Source organism: Sceloporus undulatus, chromosome 5 (genome assembly GCF_019175285.1).
Source record: "Sceloporus undulatus isolate JIND9_A2432 ecotype Alabama chromosome 5, SceUnd_v1.1, whole genome shotgun sequence".
NCBI lineage: Eukaryota > Metazoa > Chordata > Lepidosauria > Squamata > Phrynosomatidae > Sceloporus > Sceloporus undulatus.
In genome coordinates this window covers 41,229,100-41,254,966 of record NC_056526.1, presented here as the reverse complement: position 1 = coordinate 41,254,966, position 25,867 = coordinate 41,229,100, and the positions used below count along the sequence as shown (strand labels likewise).

Genomic DNA, 25,867 nt, shown 5'->3' with positions numbered 1-25,867 from the left:
AAGTTATGACAGCATTTGCAATGCTCTGTGAGTACTGTCCAGCAATGAAGACACCATACGTTACCAGCTCCATTTCTATCCTGGATTAGAAATATGGAAGGTTAATCCCAATGGCAGATTTATCTAGAGGAGACCATCCTCCCACTGCTAATGCTAGTAAAAAAAAAAATTCCAGCTAGTCAGAGAATGAGGAGGAATAGGGAGCAGGGCTGAGTGGGCATAAAAAGACTGTAAAAAGAAGCTTCTTTCTCAGAGGGCTTTTGATAAGTGAGGCATGTCTGCATCTGTTGCTTGAATGACTACAACTAATTTGAAAAAAAATGTAACAATGAAATTTTAGAGAAATATCTTCCATGGTGCATGCATTAAAATGTTTATTAGATCAGGTTGAATACATGGCATATGTGAAACCTGCAAGCCCAATTCCATCTTCAGTTCTATTTTCTTATCCCTAAGCACCAACTATTCAAAGTAAATTAGTCATCCTTTTACAGTATTGATTGGTTCTATTTGCTCAGCTCAGCTGAGGAATCTGGAGGCATTTACACATGTATGTTTTGTCCAGTCATCACAATACAGTGTAGTGATTACATCATGGGTATTGTAGTCCTAAACACAATAGGCTATCTTGTTCTCTTAGATATGATTTCCATGAGAATGGACTGATGAAAAAGTACTGGATTGCAAATAAAATAAATAAATATGAAGTTGGTTTGGTATAAAGAGGTCGAAATGTGATTAAGTGCAAAGAGTGTGTATCATTAACAGCACAGATATTTTTTTTAAAAGAGTGCTAATTCATATAACTACGATTCATAATCAGATTTATCAAAAGCAAGGAAAATCCCAGAATAGCTACCAGAAGTTTGGGTTCAGGACTTGGTAGTGATAGAACAAAAACATACAAATCAAATTATATTTTTGTCAATTAAAAAATACTTAACAGCTTCTATTGGTAAAGATATGTGATTAAGCAAGCATTGAGAACATGATTACAAATTACATACTTATTGCAGCTCCAGGAAATGAAAATGTTGAAATAGAACAGTAAGGATTCACCCTCCTATTGTTTAGGCTAAACAAGCATGTCCCAAGTTAGCCTCTTTTGATCCGTTCATCTGTTTTTCAATGACATTTAGCAATATGACATTTGGCTTTATTTTAAAATAAATCTTTTATTCTTATAAACTATTATTTTATTCTGGTGACTTTCTGAGATTAAGGCAGCCTTGTTAATTTTCTCATGAGGCAAATAAAGAAAAGCAAATGACTTTGACATGTAGTACATTGCAAAATATTTTATTGCCACAGATCTAGGACAGATCTGCTTTGACGGAGTCCCAAATGAATTATGCAGATGCACAGCAATAAAAATGGTTATGCCTTTGCCTGGCAATTTTGTGTGTTGTTTATAGCATAGATTACTTTTGATTACATTTTAGTTTTTTTTTTTTTAAGATTCACTTTAAAGATTCAGTTTGAAAACTGAACTAGCCAAATAAAAGAAATTGTGAAGGCTTCCATGTATTTGTGTATGCACCAGGTATGGAATCTACTCTGGGTTGCAGCCCAAATTTTAAATAAGCTATTTGAGGTGTTGACTCCTTTCCCTAGCTCAGATATGTTCAGACCCTTGCAAAGTTCAGGCTAAAACCCAGAGCCTCACATAGTAACCAGCAGCTACTACTGATCAAATCACTCTTTGGAAGCCGACATCTGCACTGGTGAAATCACAATATTCATTTGATTTTTGTGAGACAGTGTGTACAAATGCCTAAAATGACATGTTCCAGCATGCGGTGTAGTGGACAAATGTTTGATAGCTTATTTGAGAAGTTGGGTCACCATCTTATTAAAAATACTCTCTAGATTTGTTGTGCTACAAATTCCAACATCTGCAGCCAGCACAATTAAACACTTATGCTGGTTGGGGATGATGGGATTTTAACCTTATTTAAGAGCACTAGATTGAGGAAAGCTATTTTAGAACATTCATAGGAAAAGACTTGAATCTCATGAGTGCCAAGTAGAGAAGAGCTATTGAATAAATTGGATTTACTTATGTGTTGACACTATTCCACTCTTGATTTAGAGAGTCTGCTGTGATTGTGACTATCTAGCTTCAGATCAACATCACCACATTCTGGCCTTGTAAGACTGACTCTTTGCTGAGTTTGGAAAATTACATTTTACAGTTTAGTTGATCATTTTACACACACAGTTTAAAGGTAATTTATCATCATTACAAGTAACTTGTTGCTTTACTTGTTACATTAGTCACTGATTTTTCAATACTTTAAAAAAAAACTTTTGTGGAAAAAACCTATTAGTCTTCATTAGATATTGGCATAAAACTGGGGAAAAAAATCCTGTCTAAAATTCTTGTTTCTAAAAGTGCTGATGAATGTCCTTGAAAAGCAATTTGAGAAATTAACTAGAAACTGTTACTCATTACACCAATAAAGCAACTTGGCCTCCATTTATTACTGGAGTGTGGAATAATTTGTTGCAGGTAGGTATATTATGTGTAACATGTTACTTCCAAATTGTGACTTCAGTGCTACTCCAAGTCATGGTCCATGAACTTGTATCAGTCCATGAACCATTGGTTGCTGGTCTATGGCAAGTTTCCAAGGAAGAAGACAACAGTTGCAGTCAGAGGGCACAAACAGTCTCTGTGACACTGGGAATAAAACCTGCTGGTCTGAAACATCAGATAGTTTAAGAAACACTAATCTACACAGCCTTATCATTCATTATAATCCTTGAATCAAACAATATAGTTTGATGTCCACTTTGCACAATTGCCTGCCATAGAAAGCCTTTTTAATTTTTTAAAAAATATTTAGCCACGAGGAAGACTTGGGTGAAAGGAATGCCAACCCTGCCAACATAGGGGATTGGGGGTATATATGAAACAGAGAGAGACCAGCTATCAAAGAAAGAGAAACTTTATGGCGGCAACAGATGGCTCAGTTTATTGCTATATTCCTCTCATTTTTCTGACCCCCCCCTTTCTCTCTCTTTTTGGCACCACTTGATCTTCCTTTTAAACATTCTCTTCTAAAACACATGAGATAACCTGTGACTCCAGCAATATCTCTTTGAAGAGGCCAGTGTTAAGTTAGTGGTTTTTGTGCTTTCTGGTGGGCCTTCTCTCTGTCCCACTACTCTCTCAGGCACTTTAGGTAGGAACAAAGGAGAGTGCCTTCTTGGTGGCTGCTCCCAAGGTCTGGAACTCCCTCCCTAGAGAGGCCAGGATGGTCCCATCCCTGCTCTCCTTTCTGCAGCAGGTAAAAAGTTTTTTGTGCTGTCAGGCTTTTTCAAACTGATGAAGGTTGGGCTTTTAAATGCTGTGCAATTCAGATGTCAAGGTTTCTATACCATTTTTAATATATTTTAGTATTTTTAATGTGTAACTGTTTTAACTTTTTAAATTAATTCTTTTTTAAACTTTATATTTATATTTTAATGCTTTGTATTGTTTTTAAATTGTACTGTTTTAAATTTGCTGTTAGCCACCTTGAGTCCCCATATTGGGAGAAAAGTGGGATATAAGCTAATCATCATCATCATCATCATCATCATCATCATCATCATCATCGATATGGATTTTTTGGATTATGTTTAATGGCCACTAGGGTTATTCCTGCATTTGTGGGCTAAGACAGTCATACTCACTGGGACATTCAGGCATATGAAGGATTCTGGTTGCTTTCGATTTTGCATTTGAAGCAACTGCCATTTTTTAGTTTAAGACTGAATGTTAAACCAAGATCCACATTGGCCTCAATGGGGCTGTGTGTCTGGAAGTTGGGAAAGGCTAATAAAAACCCAAAGTGTGTCTGCAATTGTTGTAATTTTTGTAAGCCACTTTGAATCCCAGTTCTGGGAAAAGGTGGGATGTCAGCCACATCATGAGAAGACACAACTCATTAGAAAATACAATGGTGCCGGGGAAGGTGGAGGGAAGTAGAAAGAGAGGAAGACCACACGCCAAATGGATAAACTCAATCAGGGAGACCATGGGCCTCAGCCTGCAGAATCTGAGCAGGGAGGTAGAGGATAGATGAAGACGTCTCATTCACAGGGTTGCCATGAGTCGGGATCAATTCGAAGGCAGCTAACAACAAAAGTGACTGAATGTTTTAGCCCATAAATGCAGGGATAACCCTAGTGACTATTAAACAAAATTCAAAAATCCATGTTGATCATCCACAGGGTTGCCATGGGTTGAAATCAACTCAAGGACAGTTAACAACAACAAAAAGGTGAAATAGTAGCAGGAATATCAACAAGAATAGCAAGACTTCCATTGCTTGGTAGTTGTACAAGGAGAAAGACCTTCTGGATGGGAAAATTGGTCCAAGAGGTGCACGAGGATGGCCACTTAGCTCTTGCGTGTTATGAAATACACCAGTATGGAATGCAGATTGTGCTAAACACAAGCTTTTGGCAAGGCCTGGTGCCAACTGTTGGGCATGTTCAGTGGTGGCTGGGAATTCCCATGTCACTGGTTCATTGAATCAGTTTTGTGTTTCAGTCCAAAACTGGAACCTATTGCTGACCCTTGTCCTTAAAATAGTTTTGGCATCTTATCTCGCTGCTTTCACTTTCCAACTAAAACCCAGAGTGGATTCACTGGCTCACTGACAGGGAAGCCACAAACTGCCACTCTCTTGGACATCTATTGTAGTGCTGGTGCTACCCAGATTCAGTTGGGGGGCAGCCCATCATCTTAATTTCTCTCAGTATGCAGGATTATGCTTGTTGTGTCTGGAGGTTTGCAAGAAATTAAAATAGGCTTATAACCCTGGTGCCCATCACAGCACAGCTGCCGTCTGCACGTTTTGTTTGTTAAGAACTGTGGCACAGAGTTCCCATATTTCAGGGAGACTGATTGCCTGGCCACTTTTCTCCAGTCTCAGGGTGAGGGGAAGGAATCGCAGGGTGGAAGCATTGCTTTCTCTCTCTTTCTCTGTGTGTATTTGTTGTTGTGTGCCTTCAAGTAATTTCCATCTTATGGTGACCTGAAAGCCATAAGGGGCCTTATGGGGCTGAGAGCAGGTGATTTGTCCAAGGTCACCCAGTGGGTTTCTCTGGATAAGTGAAGCATAAAACCCAGAACAGAGTCCCAATCCTGTGCTCTGGGAATTGTAGTTTGTTGTGGCATTAGAGCTCTCTGAAACACACACACACACACACACACACACACACACCCCTCCTATAATTCCCAGAGTTCCCTAGCATTGAGCCATGGCAGTTAAAGCAATGTCAATCTGGATTATTTTTGCTCTGCTGATACATCCTATTTGCAAAAATTGCTCAGAAAACTCTTTGCAGGCTGTTGAGCTATGTGCATGTGTTTGCACATACACAAGGATATGAACTGGAATCAAGGACATTATAAACCATGTTATAACAGAACATGCAACCAGAAGAGAGGGCATAGGGAATGGACAGTGCCAGATGCACAGGCCTCTGTTTTAATGACCACCCCCTTCACCTGCACCAGTGAAGCTCTTGACATAGATTTCATTTCATTTTATTTTGGTAATGTCTCAGCCCTCTTTTCACATATTAATCATTAGCGATATAATGGACGTGGAAAATGAAGCAGCATCTGCAGAGGCAAGACAGTGACATCAATGAAGCAGCCAAGTTATGAAACCAAATGTTCTCCTTGCTTAAGCACACATGGATGAACGGTCAACAACCTCTCCTCTAACTGGCTTGTTAAGTATGACAAATCTGTCTCTCAGATCTGTCTCTTGGATACATAAGAGCTAGTCCTTGGTGCATTACAGTTTTTCAGTGCTCAGTGGCCCTCCATAGGGAACAAATAACAAATATGGAACAAATATTTGTTCCATAGGGAACAAATAACTGCTTTATTACACCAATGGCCTTTCTGACAAATCCACAAGGATTCCCAGTCTCTCTGTGGTAAGTGTGGCATATGCCTTTAAATGTCTGCATATGCCTTTAAATTACCTGTCAGCTTATAGTGACCACATGAATTTATTAGGGTTTTCTTAGACAAGATATGTCTAAGAGATGGTTTTCCTAGTTTCTTCCTCCGAAATATAGTTGACAACACTAAGTATTCATTGGCAGTCTCCCATCCAATTACTAAGCAGGGCTGTCTCTTCTTAGCTTCCAAGATCAGATGGGACCTGGTGGCTTTAGGGCACTGAGACCTTTACTCCACCTGAAACTTCTAATGGAATAGGCAAAGACTAAGGGAAATGAATGAGTACACAATTGGTTTTTTCAGATAACATTTGATGACGGTATTCACAGAGAAGCATCTTGTACTACCCCGGTGAGCCATCGTTGTTTGCCCTTCACTTCCCACTCAGTTTTCCTATGCAGATCTGCATACTTTGTGGAATAGGTGCAAGTAATTGGCAAAATGGTTCAGGATCTACTTCATGCCTCTTCCTGACTCAAGCTTGGAATGCCAGGTTCTTGTGCCTACCTTAGGTGCAAGGTGGCCTAGGAGTGTTTGGGGATGTCCAGTTTTTCATTAAAGAGTTGTTTTTATAATGAACTGCACCCTATCCACCTTTCTATGCTTCAGTTAAAGATTAGGAAAAGATATCATAAAGTAACTATCACATCGTTGCTGCTGCTGTTCCTGCTGTATACAGTAGGCCCTTCTTATACACGGATTTTTTATACACAAATTCAAGCATACACGGTTTGAAAATGTTCCAAAAAAGTATAAATTTACCTTGATGTTCCATTTTTTATTAGGGACACCATTTTGCTATGTCATTATACTTAATGGGACTTGAGCATACACGGATTTTGTTATACACGGGGGATCTTGGAACCAAACCCCAGCGTATAACAAGGATCCACTGTACTTTCAAGTTGTTTCTGACTAAGAAAAACCTATCATGGGCATTTGTGGGCAAGATTCATCCAGGGGGAGTTTCCCATTGCTTTCCTCTTAAAATCAGGGAGTGTGACGTGTCTAAGGTCAACCAGTGAGGTTTCTGTGGGTGATAAGGGATATACCCCTGATCCTCCTAGTCCAACACTCAAGCCACTACACCACATAGGCTCTCAATTTCTCCAATGTGGCTTGTTTAAGCTTGGGAAATACTATGAGCTGAAGAAGCTATAGTCAGGGATGGGAAGTTATATCATGAAAAGCAGGGTGAGGGGACCCATAGCACCTCCAGTCACTGTACAATATTAAAGTAAATTTAAAAATCTTACCAAACATATTATTAAAAGCATTCCTAATTGTTGGCTTGATCTCTAGAGTGACAAGCTGGAATCTTCAAAGATTTTTGAGAGTTGTCAGAAATACAAGGTAAGTCATTTTTTTAAAAAGAGGGAACAAAGAAAGATACCAGGAATATGTTTAGAATAAATTCATGTTCCATTTAGAAGCCTTTGGCTGAGATTAAGTTGGGGCAGAGGTCCACACAGTGAGAATCAGAAACTGGCAACAAATGAACAGTCATCATTGAACAAAACATCAACCATCTTCTTCTGGACTTTATGTGTATTGAGGTATTGATCAGTGTATGTCTTTGATTGGTGCCATCTTGGCTTCAGAGCACACTGTCATATCCTTCATGTAGGCTGGACGTAGGGTTGCCCGAGGGATTGAGAAGCACGCTTTGCATTCTAGGTTCTGGAAAGAAAGTGGGATTTCACTTCATTAATTGAAAGTGAAAAATGAACAAAGTCATGGGCCAAGAAATTAAAGAGCAAGCCATTAACAAACAACACTAGATATCCACCCCAGGATATCCAACATGAAATCACACCAAAAACAGAGCCGTCTGAAAGATAATGGGAAACAAATGGGTAATATAGTGCTGCATTTACCAGGGAGACAAGAGTGAAGACAAAGGAACCATTCATACTACACAGTTACAGTGCTCTGATTCCACTTTAACAACCATGGCAGAATTCCTATGGAATCCTGGGATTTGCAGTTTGGTGTTGCACTAGAGCTCTCTAGCTGAGAAGTCTAAATGCTCCTTTCTAACCTGAAAACCTTGGATTACATAGGATGCTCCCATGGCAGTTAAAACGGAAGCAGAGTGCATTAACTGGGTAGTGTGAAAGGACCCAAAGAAAAGAAGAGCTTGCCCTACAGGAGGAAAATCTGCATCCATTCTTGTTTGAAGGCATGCCTATATGCCGCCAAAGAACAGGATATAGAGAGTAAAACAAGGTTGAAGCTTGGCTATAATTTGAAATAGGGGTAGTGGTGGGGATGGTGGTGGAGAGGAAGAGGAGGAAGAGAAAATTGTGCTCCAGAGTTCAAAACTTTGACAACCACTATCTTACTGGATTTGAGCAAAAACAATTGGACATGGGTGGCATCCTTGCTTTTCCGAGTTAACATCAGGGACTCTTGATCCAGGGTCTGTCTCTGCAGAAGATAAGGGACTTCAAAATCTCATAGCTGCTGGTGAATAGTGCTTTTGCATGCTGCATACAGTATGTGTGTACATAAAAATAAAGAAATATGGCTTGTTACAGACTTCACTTCTTGCCTGAAGATCCTAAAATAGAGAAATGAGGGAGCTGACAGGTACCAGGAGATTTAGGGACTGGAGAGGTCACTGAGGTTTCAGGTGGCTGTTTATTGGATTCTCAAGGTTCATCTCAAATGCATACCATAAAGAACACAATGCCCTTTCTCCTCAGAATTTAAGTGAAGGCCATCCTGTCCAGCCGTAAATAGAATTACAGAGAGCTGTACTTCATGGACTTCAGTAAACAGTGGACACTTGGTATCCACTGGCGTTTGCTTCCAGGACACACCCCCCCCCCCCCATGGATATGAAAACTGGAGATGCTCAAGTCCCATTCAATGGCATAGTAAAATGATGTCACTTATATGAAATGGCAAAAGGTTTGCTTATTGGAATGCGTACATTTAAAAAAAAAATTCAAACCATGGATGATTGAATCCATAGATAAAAAATCCATGGACAAAGAGGGCAAAGTATACATAGGACTTGATCATACGGAGGCAAATTGGTTAAATCCCATGCAGAAATGGATTTTAAAATCCACTTTTGCAGGTTGTTTTTCAGACACATTGGTGTTAATGAGAAATAACGCAACATTAATCTGAATGCAAAGTTGACAAAACATACTCCTTTTTTACTTTCGGAAAATTCCCAAAAGTAAAAAGGAATAGGTTTTGCCAACTTTGCATTCGGATTAATGTTGAGTTATTTCTAATTGAAACAAACGTCATCTGAAAAACTACCCACTTTTTGGGTTATTTCTAATTTCTGTTTGGGTAAACCCTGAATGTTGTGTGACAAACAACCTGCTTTTGTGGATTTTTCTCCACTTTAAATCAAGTTTTTGCAACGAGTCCATCAACCTTGGTTGAAAATCACCTCAAGATTCAACATACATATTTTATTCATATAATATACTTGACCTGACACTATCATGAGATCATTTTATCTGTCCCATGTCTATTATGAAGTGCAGGAGATTTACCTTTGGCTGAAGACAGTTCTCACTGGCGGAAAGCAAGACATCTTCCTCAGTACCTTCTTTATCAGGTGCTAACAAATAGGGCAGAAATAAGAGGAGGATTATACATGAGAGAACTGACACCAGTGGCCAGGCCACAGAACTTCATTTAGACTCAAACCAAATGTGTTTCTTGGAAGAATGAAGATAATATGTACCTGAAATTCCCAGACAAGACAGTAAGACACAGCCTATTTTTATGTGTGTGTTGACTTTGCAGTACTCAGAATTAGCAAACTTTGCTAATTCATTGCTTCTTTACATGTTTGCTGACTTCCTGTTTGTTTTGCTTTTCCATACCTACTCTCATCTTAAATCACTGTAGCTATTTTCTTTTTCCGCCTCTCCCGTCCATTAGATTATGTATTTACAAGTAATTTATAAGTAAAGCTACATTTATGTTTTACAAATAAGGCTAAGCTTGTTTCTTTCTCTACTAGTACATATGGGTAGTTAGGTGTGGGACAGGTTCTTCTTCAGCTTCTCACTTGAGAGATCCATTACGGTCTCTCATATTTCCCAACAGCAGTGTTGTGGTTGCTGTAGAATTGCTCACCTCTGACTGGCAGTGATGACAAAGCAGTGTCATTGAAGTGGTGTAGGGCACTGACATAGGAAAGTCCAGCAAGTTTTGGGCTGAACCCAAGGGGATGTTTTTCTAGTCTTGATGAAGACTAACATATCCTTGATTTTAGGGAACTATAGACTAGTTCCGTCTGAATCTAAGTCAAAGTAATTTTTCTCTTGCATTTTCAGATGGTACAAGACTGTTTCCTTTCCATGTCAGAGCTGGCATCAATGTGCAGGCCCCAGACCAAGGATTTATGCCAACAATCATTTTGAAACATGATACTTCTGCATTTTAGCTTTTGCTGGATAATCCTGTAGCTCCTGATCAAAAAGTCGAACAATATCCTTCGTTAAGAGGCTACACTTAACAAAGAGGCTGCTCTCTGACTCATTCTTTTCATTCACTGAATGATGCACATTTAACCACATGAGGTTGATGTACTCAACCTGACAAGAGCTGACTAGTCTTTATTGTGCCCCACCCAGAAACTGTATTTTACCAAGACATTTGGGTAGCATTCTAAACATAATTTAAACTTAAATAACCATTTTAGATAAATAAACAATAGCACTTTATTTTTTCCACTCTCTTGATTTTCTTACATTAACAACAGATATGTTTTAACTAATGAGGATGTATGAATTATCCTATGCATATTTTCTTTAAAAAAACAAATGTGCACACTTCTTGTCCCCTTCATTTTAAAAATGAATATAGTTATTTTACAGGGTGTTTTTGTTACTTTTTAAAAGGCTAGATCCAGATTTAGTCACATTTTAGCTCCACTAAATTGAGTGGGACATGACTAGCACACTGTTGTTTTCGATGGGACTAAGGCCTAACTAACTTAGTTTGGATCTAAGCCAGAGTAATTTTTCTCTTGAGTGTTCATAAGGCAAAAATGGTAATGTACTCTCTGTTCTTCTGATTTCCCTGTTTAAAAATATCTGTCATTATGATAATTTTTACTCATCTATTTTTGCACATCAGAATAGCTACAGAGTACATAATACTACATACCTTGAGTACTTCCTACTTCAACACTCTGTTGTCTGGTTGTGGATTTCTTTGGTGGGTAGTCCCTGGGCTTGCATGGGGAAGCAAGAAAGCAGATCTCTGGCACTGTATATATCATCAGGAAAACCCATCCATTTACTACGAGAGCAACACTAATGAGTGGGTCATCCCACTTGCTTTGAGCACCCTCATCAGACATGCTGCCCATAAGCAATAGGCTGATCCATGCAGTCCAAATGACTATGGAGAAGAACAGAGTGAGAAAAATGTGTATCCCATGCTTCTTCCAGCCTTTATATGGTCCACAGAAGGTGAACATGGAGATCACAAAAGCGAGGACCATTAGAACAACCACATAGATGACCAGCATGACAAAGTCCTTGTTGCGTTGTTCTCTCTCCATTCTAGCCAAGTCAATGCCATCTCTTTCTACTGTAATGACAACATATTTGACAGCTATGATAATCTGAACAAATGTGAGGCCAACAGCATGGACACACAGTGATAGTTGTGAATAAGGGACCTTTCCTCTCACCAGCCTGATGAGGTTGAAGGCATGGGTCAAAAGGCAGGAGAAACAGAGGGCAAATAGGACCCCATGTAAGCTAAAACGGACAGGGCCAGTTGCCTTATTGAGTCGGACGATGAATGCAAAGGTGAGGCTGAAGATTCCCAAGGTGCCCAGGATGAAGAAGAATTGAATGGGCACCATGTTTTTCTTGTTTTTGTCTTTGACCCTGCAAGCAAGTATGGTGAATAGCAGTAGGAGTACCAGAGAGACCAGGATGCCTGCAGTGGCCACAGTCTCCAGTCCAATGCCCCAGGCTTCACAGATGTCACAGAGGAAATAATAATCAGGGTCAATGTTGCCACAACCAGGGGGAGGAGGTGCCATCGTGGTAGCCATGACAAATGATGCAGCTGCCCTAATTGAGGGGAGTAACTTTGGGAAAGAAAAAGAAATTGTGATAGAATTCGGTGATCCTCAAATCTGAGTGCAATTACTGACACTGATGTGTAATGCTGCTATCAGGCAGGTAAATGAATCTTAATTTTACTGGTAGGTTAAAATTAGCATTGACATGGGGTGACTTTCAAAAGAAAACTATACTTTAATGTTGTTTCTTTCTCTCCCAAGGAAAATGATGCCCAATAGTTTTAAGGTATTCTGCTCTTGCTTTTATTATAGACAAATCTCTGAGGCAATGAGCGTCTGGCTCCTCACTCAGTTCGGGGTCACTGTTTCAATCAAGAATGGCCCAACGCATTTTATCCTGTGACAGGGTGACCAGATGTCATAACCACAAAGGAGGACAAGGCCCTGCAAAACGTAGAACATTTCAAGAAAAATGTAGGACGGTACAACACAAAAGCTAAAAATGCTGATAGAAATGTATAATCATGCTTTTTAGTCATGCTCAAAATGGAAGACATTTTGGAATTCCTCCTGGACAGAACATTGAATAGTAGGACATGCCCTGGAAAAGAAGGACATCTGATCACCCTATACTGTGAGGAACTAAAAAACAAACAAACAAACAAAGAACAAAAACCACCATGTGATGTCCCCACAATGTGACAGGAACAGCAGTGGGAATAATAGAATTTTGGGCTGAGATTTGGGAGATTCAGGTTTATGAAACTCACTTAGTGACCTTGGGCCAATTATATTCTTTCTGCCTGACCTACCTCACATGTTTGCTGTGAGGATAAAGTTGGAAGAGCTCTTTGGAAGAAAGGCAAACTATAGACCTTATCACATGGGGGGAAATTGGGGGCTTAAACTAACATTATCCCATGCAAATTGTGCAAGGATATATCCCGGCAATAACCATGCAATAACCAGCAACAAATCATTCATGGGATTTCCCCATTCATGATTTGTTGCTGGTTATTACCTGGTTATTCCCAGGATAAGTCCTCTTTAATCGCGACATTGTGTGATAATTTTCACCATGATTGAGCAATTTTCATGGGATAATGTTGGTTTAAAACACTTTCCCCCACTTTCCCCCGTGTGATAAAGTCCTATGAATGCAACTAGAGAAAATAAGGATTAATCGAATAATCACCATTTCCACTATCAAAACAATGCAATCTCAACAATCCATTTGTTGATTCTGGGGGGCTAAATAACTATGGTACAACTGGACTCCTGTTTAACATTTAATAGCACATGCTATTAGCAATGCTAATTGAATATGTCTGGATACATGGTAACACCATTCCTGAGGCTGCATCTAGACATCCAAAATAATCCAGTTTGATACCACTTTAACTGCCATGTCTCAATGCTATTGAATGCTGGAATTTGTCATTTGTTATAACACCAGACGTCACTGACAGAGAAGGCTAAATGTCTCACACAACTACAGTTCCCAGAATTCCATAACATTGAACCATAGAGTTAAAATGGTGTCAAACTAGATTATTTCTGCAGTGCTGATGTAGCCTAAATAGGATAGAAATCGTAGTTGTAATGGGATTAGGAATATCTGGATTCCAGTTTCTCCTTAGCTGTGAAACGCAGTTAAAGTGCTGTGAATCTCAAGATTTTTCTGGGTACATCACTGTTCTATAGTCTAAGCAGCTTCACACTGTTAGTTATGTACCTAACATGGGATTATCTTGCTCTGAGCTGCTTGAAGGAAAGACAGTATATCAATGTGGTAAATAAAATGAATTACTACTATTATTAAATAGAGCCCTTGAAATCACAGTACCAGTTTTCAGAAGGGAACAAGATAAGAAAAATTACATTATGCATTTTATTTGTGACATGCACTCACAGATTTTTAAAGCACATTTGCTGCTTCTGTTCTCTGTAGAAGTCCATTTCCCTCCATAAGCATATTTATGAAACTGAAGGTAGAGTTGATAGAAACTTGTTCTTAAAAGAGGCAAACTCTCTCTTCATATTATTGTGGACAGAGTTTCGAAAATATGAATTTTCCATATAAATGATTCATGGAGGGAAGCAACCTTCTTGAACCCTCTTCCACTATTTTAAGAAATAAGATCACTGGCTTAACATCTTTGGCTTACCTTTGTTGTGATCTGGTTGAAAAGTGAGGTTTTGTTGATGGGAAAATCAGAAATTTACAAAGCTGCCCAGCAGGAAGAGAGAAAACAGAAGTCCCAACAGCCCTTGATCTTGTCTGTCCTTGCAAATGTCATGAGCCTGCCTGAGCAGCTCTTAGAAGGACCAAATCTAAAAATGCTACCATTATTATTAGAGTTGTATTACTTCTGAGTTGCTGGGGACCCAACACACTCCCAAGGTAGCTGAAAAATCAAAGAAGGCACACCTATTCTAGTTCCACCACAGCCAATGTGGTCATTTGAAGAAACAAATTCCTTTACTTGATAGTCTGGTCATGTATTTTTAATTGCACATTTTTCACCATTTTCATTTTTGTGATTTTAAAAAATGATTTATCTACAACACACACTTTAAATTTTAACACATGCTGTACTCATGGTGAACACCCAAGGTATATTTATATGTTAATGTTTAAAACATGAATGTACATTGGGGTGTTCACCATAAATACAGTGTGTATTTGTAAAGAATTCCCATAGGATGAAAAAGCCTTTCTGATACAAGATGTGTACCATTGTGTAATGTAAATCTAAACACTGGCTGCAACCATGATTGAAAGGGGTATTTGTTTCATCCTAATGTACTAGAAGCTCTCTTGATTATGAGCCAAAGATCCAAGAGTGTCATTACCTATAACATGGAGATCAAGGAAACCCTAATTTAGAAAACCTGCTTTTGATACCTAAAAAGCATCAGTTGCCAAACAGGGTCAGCCCTGGTTACTACCTGGATGGGAGACCACCAACAAATACTGAATGCTGTAGGCTATATTTCAGAGCAGGGAATTGGCAAAACCACCGCTGAGTATTCTTTGCCTAAGAATGTTCTATGAAATTTATGGGGTCACCGTAAGTCAATGAGCAACTTGAAGCACATACATACACTTAATCTTCATTGAGAGCAGTTATTTTCCCTTGAGAGCCATTATTTTTCTCTACAGTGACACATTTAATGATGATCAAAATAGATGGTAACAGCTTCCTTTGACAGATCTGCACCAGTCAAGATAAGTATTTGTAGTCTATGCATGTAGAAAGAAAGAAAGATGCAATGTTTTGGCTAGTATCATATTGGTTTTTTTTAAACACTGGAAGTAACATGATTAGCTTACCTTTAAAAAGTTATTTTCCAAGCTCAGCAAAGGATCAGTGTTATAAAGCCAATATGTGGTGATGTAGGCCTGAATCTAGTTAGTCCCAACTAGAGCAGAGCCCTAGATAAACTGTTGATTGAGCCAACACAAATCTCATCAATTCACTGGGTCTATTCTATATGGGGCTAATTGAATTCAAGATTTTGTCTGCTTTTCCAGGGGTTCACAACTGAAACTCATTCAGAGGAGGGAAAGTCTGGACACCTTTGGAAGCCAGGCTGAAACACCTCTGTGCTTTGACAAAAATTACTTTTTTTGTACTACAGCCTCCACAATGGCTTGAGTATCAGATAATTATCAGCCAGTCTCTAATATTCAATTTGTGGATGAGGTACTGGAGCATATAGTGTCCCCACAGCTTGAGGGACTACTGGATGTGATAGATTATCTAGATACATTCAGTCTGGTGTCAGATCTGGTTATGGTACAGAAACAGCTTTGGTCATCATGATAAATGATCTTCTCTGGTAACTGGACATGGGGAGTGTGTCCCTGTTGGTTTTCCTGGATCTCTTGGCAGTTTTTAACCATGGTATCCTTCTGGGCCCCATTGATGAAATGGGACTAGGGGAGGGACAGTTTTGCAATGGTTCTGTTTCTACCTGGAAAATCTATATGGTTTTATTGATGGATTCCTGTTTGACTCCTTGTTGTGTTTTGTTCCCCATGCTATTCAACATATACATGGAACTGCTGATAGAGGCTGTCCAGAGTGTTGGGGCCCAGTGCCATCATTATGCTGATGACACCCAACTCTATCTCTCTTCTCCATCTCAATCAAAGAAAATTGTTTTGATTCTAAACTGGTGCCTGCCAACAGTAATGGTCATGATTCTGGTCAATTGCAAGGCAGATCAAAATAGTGACTGAACCTGTGCTGGATGGGGTTGTGCTCAATCTCAAAATACAGGTTCACAGTTTGGATGTACTGCTGGACTTAGCTTTAAACCTTGATGCTCAGGTTTCAGTGTGGGCTAGAGCCTTTTCTACACTGGCCAGGATATTCTGGAGGTAGCCAGCATTCTGGCCTCAGAGCTGCCCCAAGCTCCCATGTTACCTGGCTCACTGTTTCCGTGCCACGATGGCTATCTGCATGTGTCTCCCATTGAACCGCCTGGTGCATTGACTGCTGCCACTGGTCACTCACTTCTGAAGTCAGAATAAGGCATTCAGCAATGATCACATGACTATGATTCTCATTTTGACCTCCGAGTGAATGACTGGTGACAATGGCAGACGTGAAGGGTGGCTCAGTGGGACACCTGTGCAGACAGTCACCCTGGTGCAGCAACAGATCTGGAGTAAGAGGTAGGTTTTTAAGATTCATGTTAAGGGTCAGAATATCCCAGTCCATGTGCTGAACATGATATCATCCACACTGTTCCCTCCAGAATTGTGGTCTGGGCCGTACATTGTCCAAACAGGACACTTTCAGAATGGAGGGTAAACAAGTGGATTTGCACAACTGAAACTAGTGAACCAATTGTGGCCATACCTTGGGACATCTGACTTGGCCATGATAACATGTGCTTTAGTTACATCTTTTATGTTACATAAATAATGTATTAATTTCAGATGAAAGGAAATAGAAAGGAATTATAAATCGGCATCACTGCCACAACCATTGCTCTTGGTGCTTTTCACATCCATGTTTGAATTTTTTTTTTAAATTACAAATTTGCACTATCATGTCACATTAGACTAATTGTGTTGGCTTTACTGAACATTTAATTATACTTTGGTTAAATTACATTATGTTTTGGAAAAGGATTTCAGCTGTCCATTAGAGGTTGATTTAACAAGCTCACTACAAAGAGCATGCAACAGTTACTTAATCTCTGCCAATATTTCTTGAGGGGAAATGGCATTCTTCCTACTATCATTGAAACTATTCCATATTTTTATTAGGAAGAAAGCAATGCAATAAAAGGATGCTTCAATTCCTTTTTCCTACTAAAGATTAGGAACAGCTTCACATTGGTAGTAGGGAGATGATCTTTTGAAAATCTTTAAAGGAAACCTCAAATGCAAGTAAGTTTGGGGGGGAATATGGTGGTAAATATTACAATGTGATCAATGTAATATAAACAAATACTGTAATGCAAATAATGTACAGGATAAATAAATAATAAATACATGCAATCAGAACTTGGAAAAATTACTTTTGAGGGCTACAAATCCCCCAAATCTTGTACAGGATAAATAAATAATAAATAAATGTAATCAGAACTTGGAAAAGTTACTTTTGGGGGGCTACAAATCTCCCATCCAGTGGCCATGTTGGCTGGGGAATTGTAGGATCTATAGTCCAAAAATGTAATTTCCCCCACTCCTGAATAATATACCATAATAGTATAATATATTACAATCGCCAAGTTTATACATCATGTAGGCAGGATATGACATTCCACTCCACACTTCCATTGGGCTCCTCCTTCTACCTGTAGGGGAAGGCAGCTTTCCAGCACTGGAACATTTTCCCTCCAGGAAGGGCAAGTGAGTGTCCAGGCAGTGTCCAAGTGGAATTCTGCACCTGCAAGACAAGAACAGATGCTACTCTCCAGTGAGACAGCTAGCATAGATGGAAATCTGGGAAAGCAACGTCTGTTCCCTTATCCTATTTATGGAAATGCAGCCAGCAACTTGCCTGTCCTCTAAATGGTCATGGTGCTGGGACAGCTTCTTTTACAATATCCCTACAATTATATTTACTGCCATAATCTCAGACTATACCAGTGTACATCACCAACAGGTTTCCAGCCTCTGCAATTAAATATAGATAAATTTAAGTAGTATAATACATACACAGAAAAATTAATATGTTTACAAGCTGTTGAAAATCAAATAGATTTTTTGCACAGGCTGATCTGTGCTTACAGCTAAAGATTAGGAAACAAGAATTCAGCAATAACAAGACCCATTCAGCACAATGTACTTTGTTCAGAGAGAAGCAGAAAGGTTATGAATGAGCTGCCAAATATGGTTTGTGGCTGGGGTGAACAACCGGCAAAGATGGAGCACCTAGACCAGCAGCATTCCATCTATTTCTGTCAAGGACGCTGTTGTTACCAATGATCCTGATACAATAAATTAGAGTTTTGAACAGCTTTAGAGTAGGTGTTATACATCTCTGGCTACTTACAGCCTGGAACTGATGCTTTTTAGATAGATGTACTTGAAATGCTCTTTCTGAAGAGCAAGCAATTGCACTTGATAATCCTATTGCCAAAAAAAAAAAAAAAAAAAGGGGGGGGGGGAGGAACTGCTGTGACTTACAACTACAGTTGGGTTACAGTCCAGCAACCCCTGCAGCAGTCTTCCAAAGTTACCATGAAAATTGATCAGTCCAGGCGCAAAATCTACTCAGCTGCTCTTTACCCCAATGACTGATGGGGGATGAAAATGAATAGAGCATCCTGGCAATTTGGCTGGTCTGTTCAGTAACAAGACCAATGGACTTCTTTTGAACACTGGGGTTCTTCTAAACTCTGAATGTAAATGTCTTCCTTCTCTGATAGGTGGACATACTGACACACCTCTTTAAAGTATTAAAGTACAGGGGAAAACCCTAAAGCTTTACTACTGTCAATCTTGGCTCTATACACAGCTGGCTCTAAATATAGCTGCTGTTGCCCCTTTTCAACCAGTGGGGAAAAACCTAAGAATTGCTCACATGACAAAAAGGGTAGATACCCAGTTGTGCTTACTTCAGATCTTTCCATTCTTCACTCATATGAAATTACTTTTTACCATATCAAACCATTAGTCTATTATGTTTTAAATGTTTTTTTTAAAAATAAGAACTTTAGTTTAATTGTGTATTACCTTTTGGATTAATAGTTTTTTTTTAAAAAAAAGCTATATTGTGTTTTTAAAGTGTTGTAAGCTGCCTTGAATCCTGTACTAGGAGAAAAGTAGGATATTAATTAATTAATTAATTAATTAAAGGATAGTATTCTTATTTTCAATTACATCTCCCCAAATACTCCCCTTGTCCATTTATGAGGAGGAACTGCTTAAACTGATTGGACCAAAAAGAACTGACAAAATTTATGTAACAGTAAAAGTCATTGCAAAATGTAGAGATGAATACCAACACCTTCTGGGTCTCAGTGAACATTATAGCCATGGTGTAAAAGGAGTGTCAGTGCCTACAGCAAAACAGTTAGATCCAAATCAGTTGGACATAGTTTTATGCTTATGTTCTTTATGGTCACAGATGGAACTGTTACCTAGTTAGTCTCAATAATATACTAATATAAGGTTAAAAAGAGGGAACAGTACTCTCTTTAGTTTTGTTTCTTTGTATTTTTCTCATCTATTTCTTTGAAAAAGTAATCATTCCTGATTAAAGCCCATATTGACAACTGCACGCGCACACACACACACACACAGCAATTTCCTACTGCACAGTTTTCCCACATTCATTAAATGCATCTAACCACACATTAGAATGATGTCTAGGCCATGGCTTAAATTTGGTAATTCATTCCTTCTGGAGATTAAAATTAAGTAGAGAGTCTGCCTTAATAGATCTTGGAAAAGTTTTTTTTTTTTGCCTTACCCATTTTTCAAAGGGTGGCCATATTAGTATGTTCAAAAAAAGCAACCAAAGATCTTATGGCAATTTTTATAGGTTTATTTTAGCATGAGATTTCTTGTATTTCAATCTGCTAAAGTTCATGCTAAATAAAAGTTATCATTAATGGTACCACATGACTTTGGAAATGGAAACTACTATCTTCTTGAATAGTCACATGGCCATTATTGGCCCTGGTTGGCAGATTCTAGCAGATATACTTAAAAAGGGACATAATCAAGCAATAGTTCCAGGACCTGATTAAAGCTTCATTGATCCCAACGTCTTCTTTCTGTCAGTGGAAAACCAGATGATTCCTGGAAGTTCACAACCAGAGCAGGATGACAGCAATCTCCTTCCATTTTTTTAAAAGAGCCCTGGTGGTGCAGTGGTTAAATGCCTGTACTGCAGCCACTCACTCAAACCGCAAGGCTGCAAGATCAATCCCAGCCAAGAGCTCAAGCTCAACTTAGCCTGGCATCCTTCTGTAGGTCCTAAAATGAGTACCCAGATTGTGGGGGGCAATTAGCTTACACATTGTAAACTGCTTAGGGACTGCTTAAGTGCACTGATAAGTGGTATGGAAATGTACTTGCTATTGCAATTTTTTTCCTGTGAGGTTGGGTACAAAATCTGCAGCTGCAAAAAACTGTACAGATGGCAAGCTGATAGTTGTGCAGTTAGAGGAAAAAAAGGAAACCTGTTATGAATTTGAGACTGAAATGAAAATTTATAACAGCAGAAGAATGAGGTAACCTTTGCAAAAGCTGTAAAAGCATTCCAAAGTTATCATTAATTTAGGGAGAAATAAACTCCGTTTGAGAGGTACCAGTTTTGGGCAGTCTAGGTCTGATGAGCCACCAGGAATATAGATACCTTTGTTACTGAACTAAGACCGATTCATGAATAAATGCTTAGTGTCTTTTAAATAAGAACTATTGACTTCAGTGAAGAAACTGCTATTGATAGATGGTACGAACAAAGCAAACACATTCTGTATTCAGACTTTTGTTGTGTGGAAGATGGATGGGTGTCTGAGAGGGCATTTTATACACCTGGATAATTTACTGAAAAAGAAACCCTATCTGCAAGCAACCATAAGTGCTCCCAGATGTAGTTTTTAATATGTAATTGCCTCACTCATTCACTCAGTTTGAGCTGTGTGAATGCCCAGTCATCATGACCTTATTTTGGCAATGCTTTGGATTTTTCCACCATCACTCCATTTTCCTTTCTTCTTTCCATCAAAAATTCTGCTAAGGAAGAAAAGACAAGGTAGCTGCACATTAGGATTTAATTGGTAGCATTGGTTTTGAGAGAATTTACCAAAGTGTCACTAAGCTATCATAGCTAATGTTCTGTCATTGGCTGTCCTATATACTCCAGGAATTGGACTGTTTCCTTTTATAGTTGTCTAAGAGCTTGTTCCCACTTAGGATTTGATACGAATTAAAATAAAACGTTTTTAATAAAATCGAATTAAAATAACACAGTTGTTATCCCGCTTTCAGAATCGCTTTATTCATCGTTCCCATCTGCTTATTTAAATCAAATTTTTTACTTGCAAGCGTTCATTAAGCGTTCTCACTTGGCATGAAATCGGTGTTAAAATAAAGCGACTCTTCTCCTCCATACCTTATTTGGAGTTGTCAATCAATAGTACGTCAGAATGACGTAACGTTAACCCGGATTATTTGGAAGCGATTTAACTTTCGTCAGCGTTTCCATTTCATGACCGTTTGTGAAATGATGTATTTTTGGCGGTTTTTTTTTAAATGAACCAATCAAGGCGCTTAAACGATCAAACGTCATAAGCGCTGTCAGCCTTATATACATTTTCCCTCCGAATTTGTAGGAAAACCAAAGCTCTCTCCAGAGGAACTATGGGAAGGTTTTCCAGGGCAGCCTCCCGTCTCATGTCTCCTTAAGAGAGCCCACAGAAATCAATGGGGGATGCTTCTGGCAATGCGAATTTAGTAGGAAACCAAGCTTCTCCCAGAGGAACTATGGGATAGGTTTTCCAGGGCAGCATCCCTGCTTCATGTCTCCTAAGACAGCCAGGCAAAATCAATGGGGATGCTTCTGGCAATGCGAATTTAGTAGGAAACCAAGCTCTCTCCAGAGGAACTATGGGATAGGTTTTCCAGGGCAGCATCCCAGCTTCATGTCTCTCTAAGACAGGCCAGAAATCAATGGGGGATTTTCTGGCAATGCGAATTTAGTAGGAAACCAAAGCTCTCTCCAGAGGACATGGGATAGTTTTCCAGGGCAGCATCCCCGCTTCATGTCTCCCTAAGACAAGCCAGGCAGAAATCAATGGGGGATGCTTCTGGCAATGCGAATTAGTAGGAAACCAAAGCTCTCTCCAGAGGAACTATGGGATAGGTTTTTCCAGGGGCAGGCATCCCCGTTCATGTCTCCTAAGACAGCCAGGCAGAAATCAATGGGGGATGCTTCTGGCAATGCGAATTTAGTAGGAAACCAAAGCTCTCTCCAGAGGAACTATGGGATAGGTTTTCCAGGGCAGCATCCCTGCTTCATGTCTCCTAAGACAGCCAGGCAGAATCCCTTCAGAGAGCACAGAGATCAATGAAGGAGGCTGCTGGAAAAGCAGGGAGGGAGCACTCTTCCCAAAGATTCTCTTTCCAGGGTTGGAGGAGAAGGCAGATTCCGTTTGAGAAAGAGAGGGAGAAAGGCTCTATCCCCCCCCCCCCATTGATCAGAGCCCTTCCCTGTCTGGGCGAGATCAGATGCCTCCTCGCGAGGAGCCTTCCCTTCCCTGCCTGGGCGAGATCAGAGCCCAAGCGGGCAGGGAATGCCTCTTTGAGAGGAGCCTTCCCTTCCTGCCTCTCCTCCGTTAGAAATGGGCTCTCCCCACACAGAGGGGAGGTTGCAATCCACCGGGAGAAGCCTTGTAGTCCTTTGCAGATGCAGGCGCTTGAGCAGCCGAGACTTCAGGCGCTTAAAGCGCTGAAGAGATTAAGCGCCTGTAAACCATTAAAATAAAAAATAAAAATAATCCTTATCTCTTATTGAAAGACCACAGCGGACAAAGGGGTGAGGGAAGAAAAAATGGCGACAGCCATGATGGATGGGGACAGAAAGGGCAACTCCCCCAATGACAGCCCCCATCGCAGTCAGCTCCTCCCATCCTTCTAGCCCGATTCCAATGCTATCGTTCTCATCTAAATACTCCGGTTCCTAACTCGAATCAAGGGAAAAACACTAGGTAGGACCCTAGTGTTTTTTTAACACGCGTTAAATGAGGAAAACACGGATTTAAATTTTATCCCGCTTCTGGATTCGATTTCTAGTGGGGACGATTCCGGGTTGCTCTAGAACCGTTCTAGGTTTAAATCGGATCCTAATATGAACGCCACTCCTTGGATTCGATTCAGAACACGGGGTTTCCCCTAGTGGGAACAAGCTCTAAGCTGCTGCCTATCACCATACCTTGTGGCAATAAATTTCATAGGTTAACTGTATATTGTTAGAAGAAACACATCCTTTTCTTTGTTCTGACCTTTCTACCAATCAATCTAGATAGGTGCTAACCCCTATTTTTTGTTATGAGAGGGGAGCACTCTTTCTCTTTCTATGCACAATTTTAGAAGTTCCTCTTTTGTCCTTTTTTAGTCGCCTTTCCCCATAAACCTTTTTAAAGGCATTCATTTTCCAGAGAGAGAAAGTGCTCAATGGTTACACTTTTCCAAAACCTCTCCAGTTCTCCACTATCCTTTCTGAGATGGATCTGTTTTTGTTTGTTCAAAACTATGTTGATCACAATTGTCCACAAAATTCTAAATGTTGCTATATCATAGATTTGTGTAAAGGTGTTACAGTGCTTCATTTATATACCTATTTAGTAATCATCCTTGGCTTGGAATTTACATTTTTCACAACTATCATCATAACTGTCCATTGATGTTTTCCTTGAGCACCACAGTGCCAAGATCTCCATTTACCACCTCAATTTACCTGCCTTCCCCCCCTCCACTTTTTATCCTCTTTTCTCCATCCTCATTTCCATCCTATCTGGACCCTGCTATAAACTTCCTACAAATCTCCTACCTAGTTTAACTGTTATTTTATACTATTGTTTTAATGTCCTTCTGGTTTAATCTCCTTTTAGTATTACTATGTTTTTATACTGGGGGGGGGGGGAGGATAGGTTTTTTGGAATTTTTACTGTATCTTGTTTTATTCTTGTAATCCGCTTGGATTCCAAGTGATTAAGTGGAATATAAATACATCATCATCCTCATCATCCTCATCATCATCTTTTTCCAGGATAGTTACCACCACTTCAAATCCCTTTATCATTAATGTGAAGATGGGGTTTTGCTTAGTCTTTTGCCTCACTGAGACATGCTATCTATATAGTTATATACAGTGAACTTGCCACTGTGATGCTGCTCATCAAATTTGGGGAGAGGTTTTTTTTTGTGGTGATGGTGGGGAGAATTTTAGAGCTGCAAGGCGCTTCAAGGGTCATCTGCTGTGACTCCCAATGAAGGAAATACACAGTCAAAGCAACCCTGACTGATAGCCATCCAACCTCTGATTTGCCTCGGATGGAGCAAATGTGTTGGGAAGTTCTGTTATTTGTTGCTTTAGATCTCCCCCCCCCCTTAGCATTAAATTGCTTCAATATATTAGTAACATTGTAACTCATGAGCAAATTTGCCCTTCAAACAGTAGGATCACTTCAGGAAATCATGCCCCTATTTTTTAGAAACATTTGGAAGATTTCTAGTCCAGACCCACTGAATTGCTACAAACAGCTCCCCAAAAGTAGATGCAAGGTCGGTGACAACCGACACAACCTGGCAAACCTTTAGAAGCTATATTACAAGGATTTTTTTACTTCTTTCAGTCAGTCTGGAAGAGAGGTCATTTTGAATCCTTTGAATCCTGGAAGAGAGGTCTTCTGAAATATTAGCTACCTTTTCTGGCTTGTTGTCATATGTGAACTGGCTGAGTATCCTCTCCACTTGTTCATCCATGTTGTGAATGATGCTGACCCAGGACAGAAATCTGTGGCACTCCACTTGGCACAGGCTGCTTTGAACTCACCAGAGAGAAAGATAGGATGTAATTTTAAATAAAAGACAATAGCAACTGCGCAAGGCTGACTGGCTTTTTCTTTAATCTACAGTACATCTAGTAAATTAGTGGTACATAGTATAAATTCTTTGTTTTGGGCTTTTTGCCTGATGCACATATCTGTTTAAAACAGGTGTTTGAACAATGGAGAGATTTATTCTTTTGCTAAGAAAATGAACAAAGGTGCTAATTAAGTAGGCCAAATAGCTCTACAGAATGCCAGTGTTATTTTGCAACTAAATTGCCATCTTTTGTCTTCAAACAAGAGAGGACAAATTATTCTGTTAAGCCAAGGACAGGTGGTACACAGGTAACTCATGCCCTTTAATATTTGTGTGGGTATGGGGAATCAATACATGTTAACAAGCATGGACGAAAGTCAAGATGATGCTGAGGTGACCATGCTGTGCAGCAGTGCTTTTCTTTCTCTCACACAAGATGATCTTTGAAGAGATCACTGACCTTAAAGTTTTCTGCATTTTCAGTCTGGCGTTGTAACACACCACTAGGATATGGAGAACAAAACAAGAGTAGACTCACTGACTTAATTACTGAATGGTACTTAATGGACAGTCCTACTGATTGAAGAGATCTACTCTAGTTAAGACACCTAATAAGATTCAGACTAAAGTGTGTTCCAGTAACATTTCAGCATGTTTGTGCTGCACTGATAGGCTGTGCATTGCTGGGTGCCTTCACCGACTTATGGACCCCCTAAGGTGAACCTATCACAGGGCTTTCTTGGCAAGCTTTCTTCAAAGGGGGGATTTGCCCTTGTCTTCTTCTGAATTTAAGTGAGTGTGATTT

General features: G+C 39.6%; 1 protein-coding gene and 1 long non-coding RNA gene across 2 annotated transcripts; one reads left to right on the top strand and one right to left on the bottom strand.

Moving 5' to 3' along the window:
• The first annotated feature begins 5,873 nt into the window (after positions 1-5,873).
• Positions 5,874-10,788, top strand: LOC121931055. Its single transcript, XR_006104063.1, has 3 exons — positions 5,874-5,946; positions 7,277-7,327; positions 10,288-10,788. It is a non-coding gene; the product is annotated as an uncharacterized LOC121931055 (long non-coding RNA).
• On the bottom strand, positions 6,850-25,867 carry LOC121931053 (retinoic acid-induced protein 3-like). Its single transcript, XM_042468266.1, has 4 exons — positions 24,901-25,867; positions 11,123-17,908; positions 9,496-9,563; positions 6,850-7,654 (listed from the first exon to the last, which is right to left on the bottom strand). The coding sequence occupies exons 2-4, from the start codon at positions 12,024-12,026 to the stop codon at positions 7,538-7,540; spliced, it is 1,089 nt and encodes a 362-aa protein (XP_042324200.1). The 5' UTR covers positions 12,027-17,908; positions 24,901-25,867; the 3' UTR covers positions 6,850-7,537.

Coding starts and splice junctions, on each gene's coding strand:
- LOC121931053 (XM_042468266.1), bottom strand. CDS start 12,026: ATGGCTACCACGATGGCACCTCCTCCCCCTGGTTGTGGCAACATTGAC. Junction 9,564..11,122: donor TGAAGTAGGAAGTACTCAAG/GTATGTAGTATT, acceptor CCTATTTGTTAG/CACCTGATAAAGAAGGTACT. Junction 7,655..9,495: donor AGAACTGTCTTCAGCCAAAG/GTAAATCTCCTG, acceptor CTTTCTTTCCAG/AACCTAGAATGCAAAGCGTG.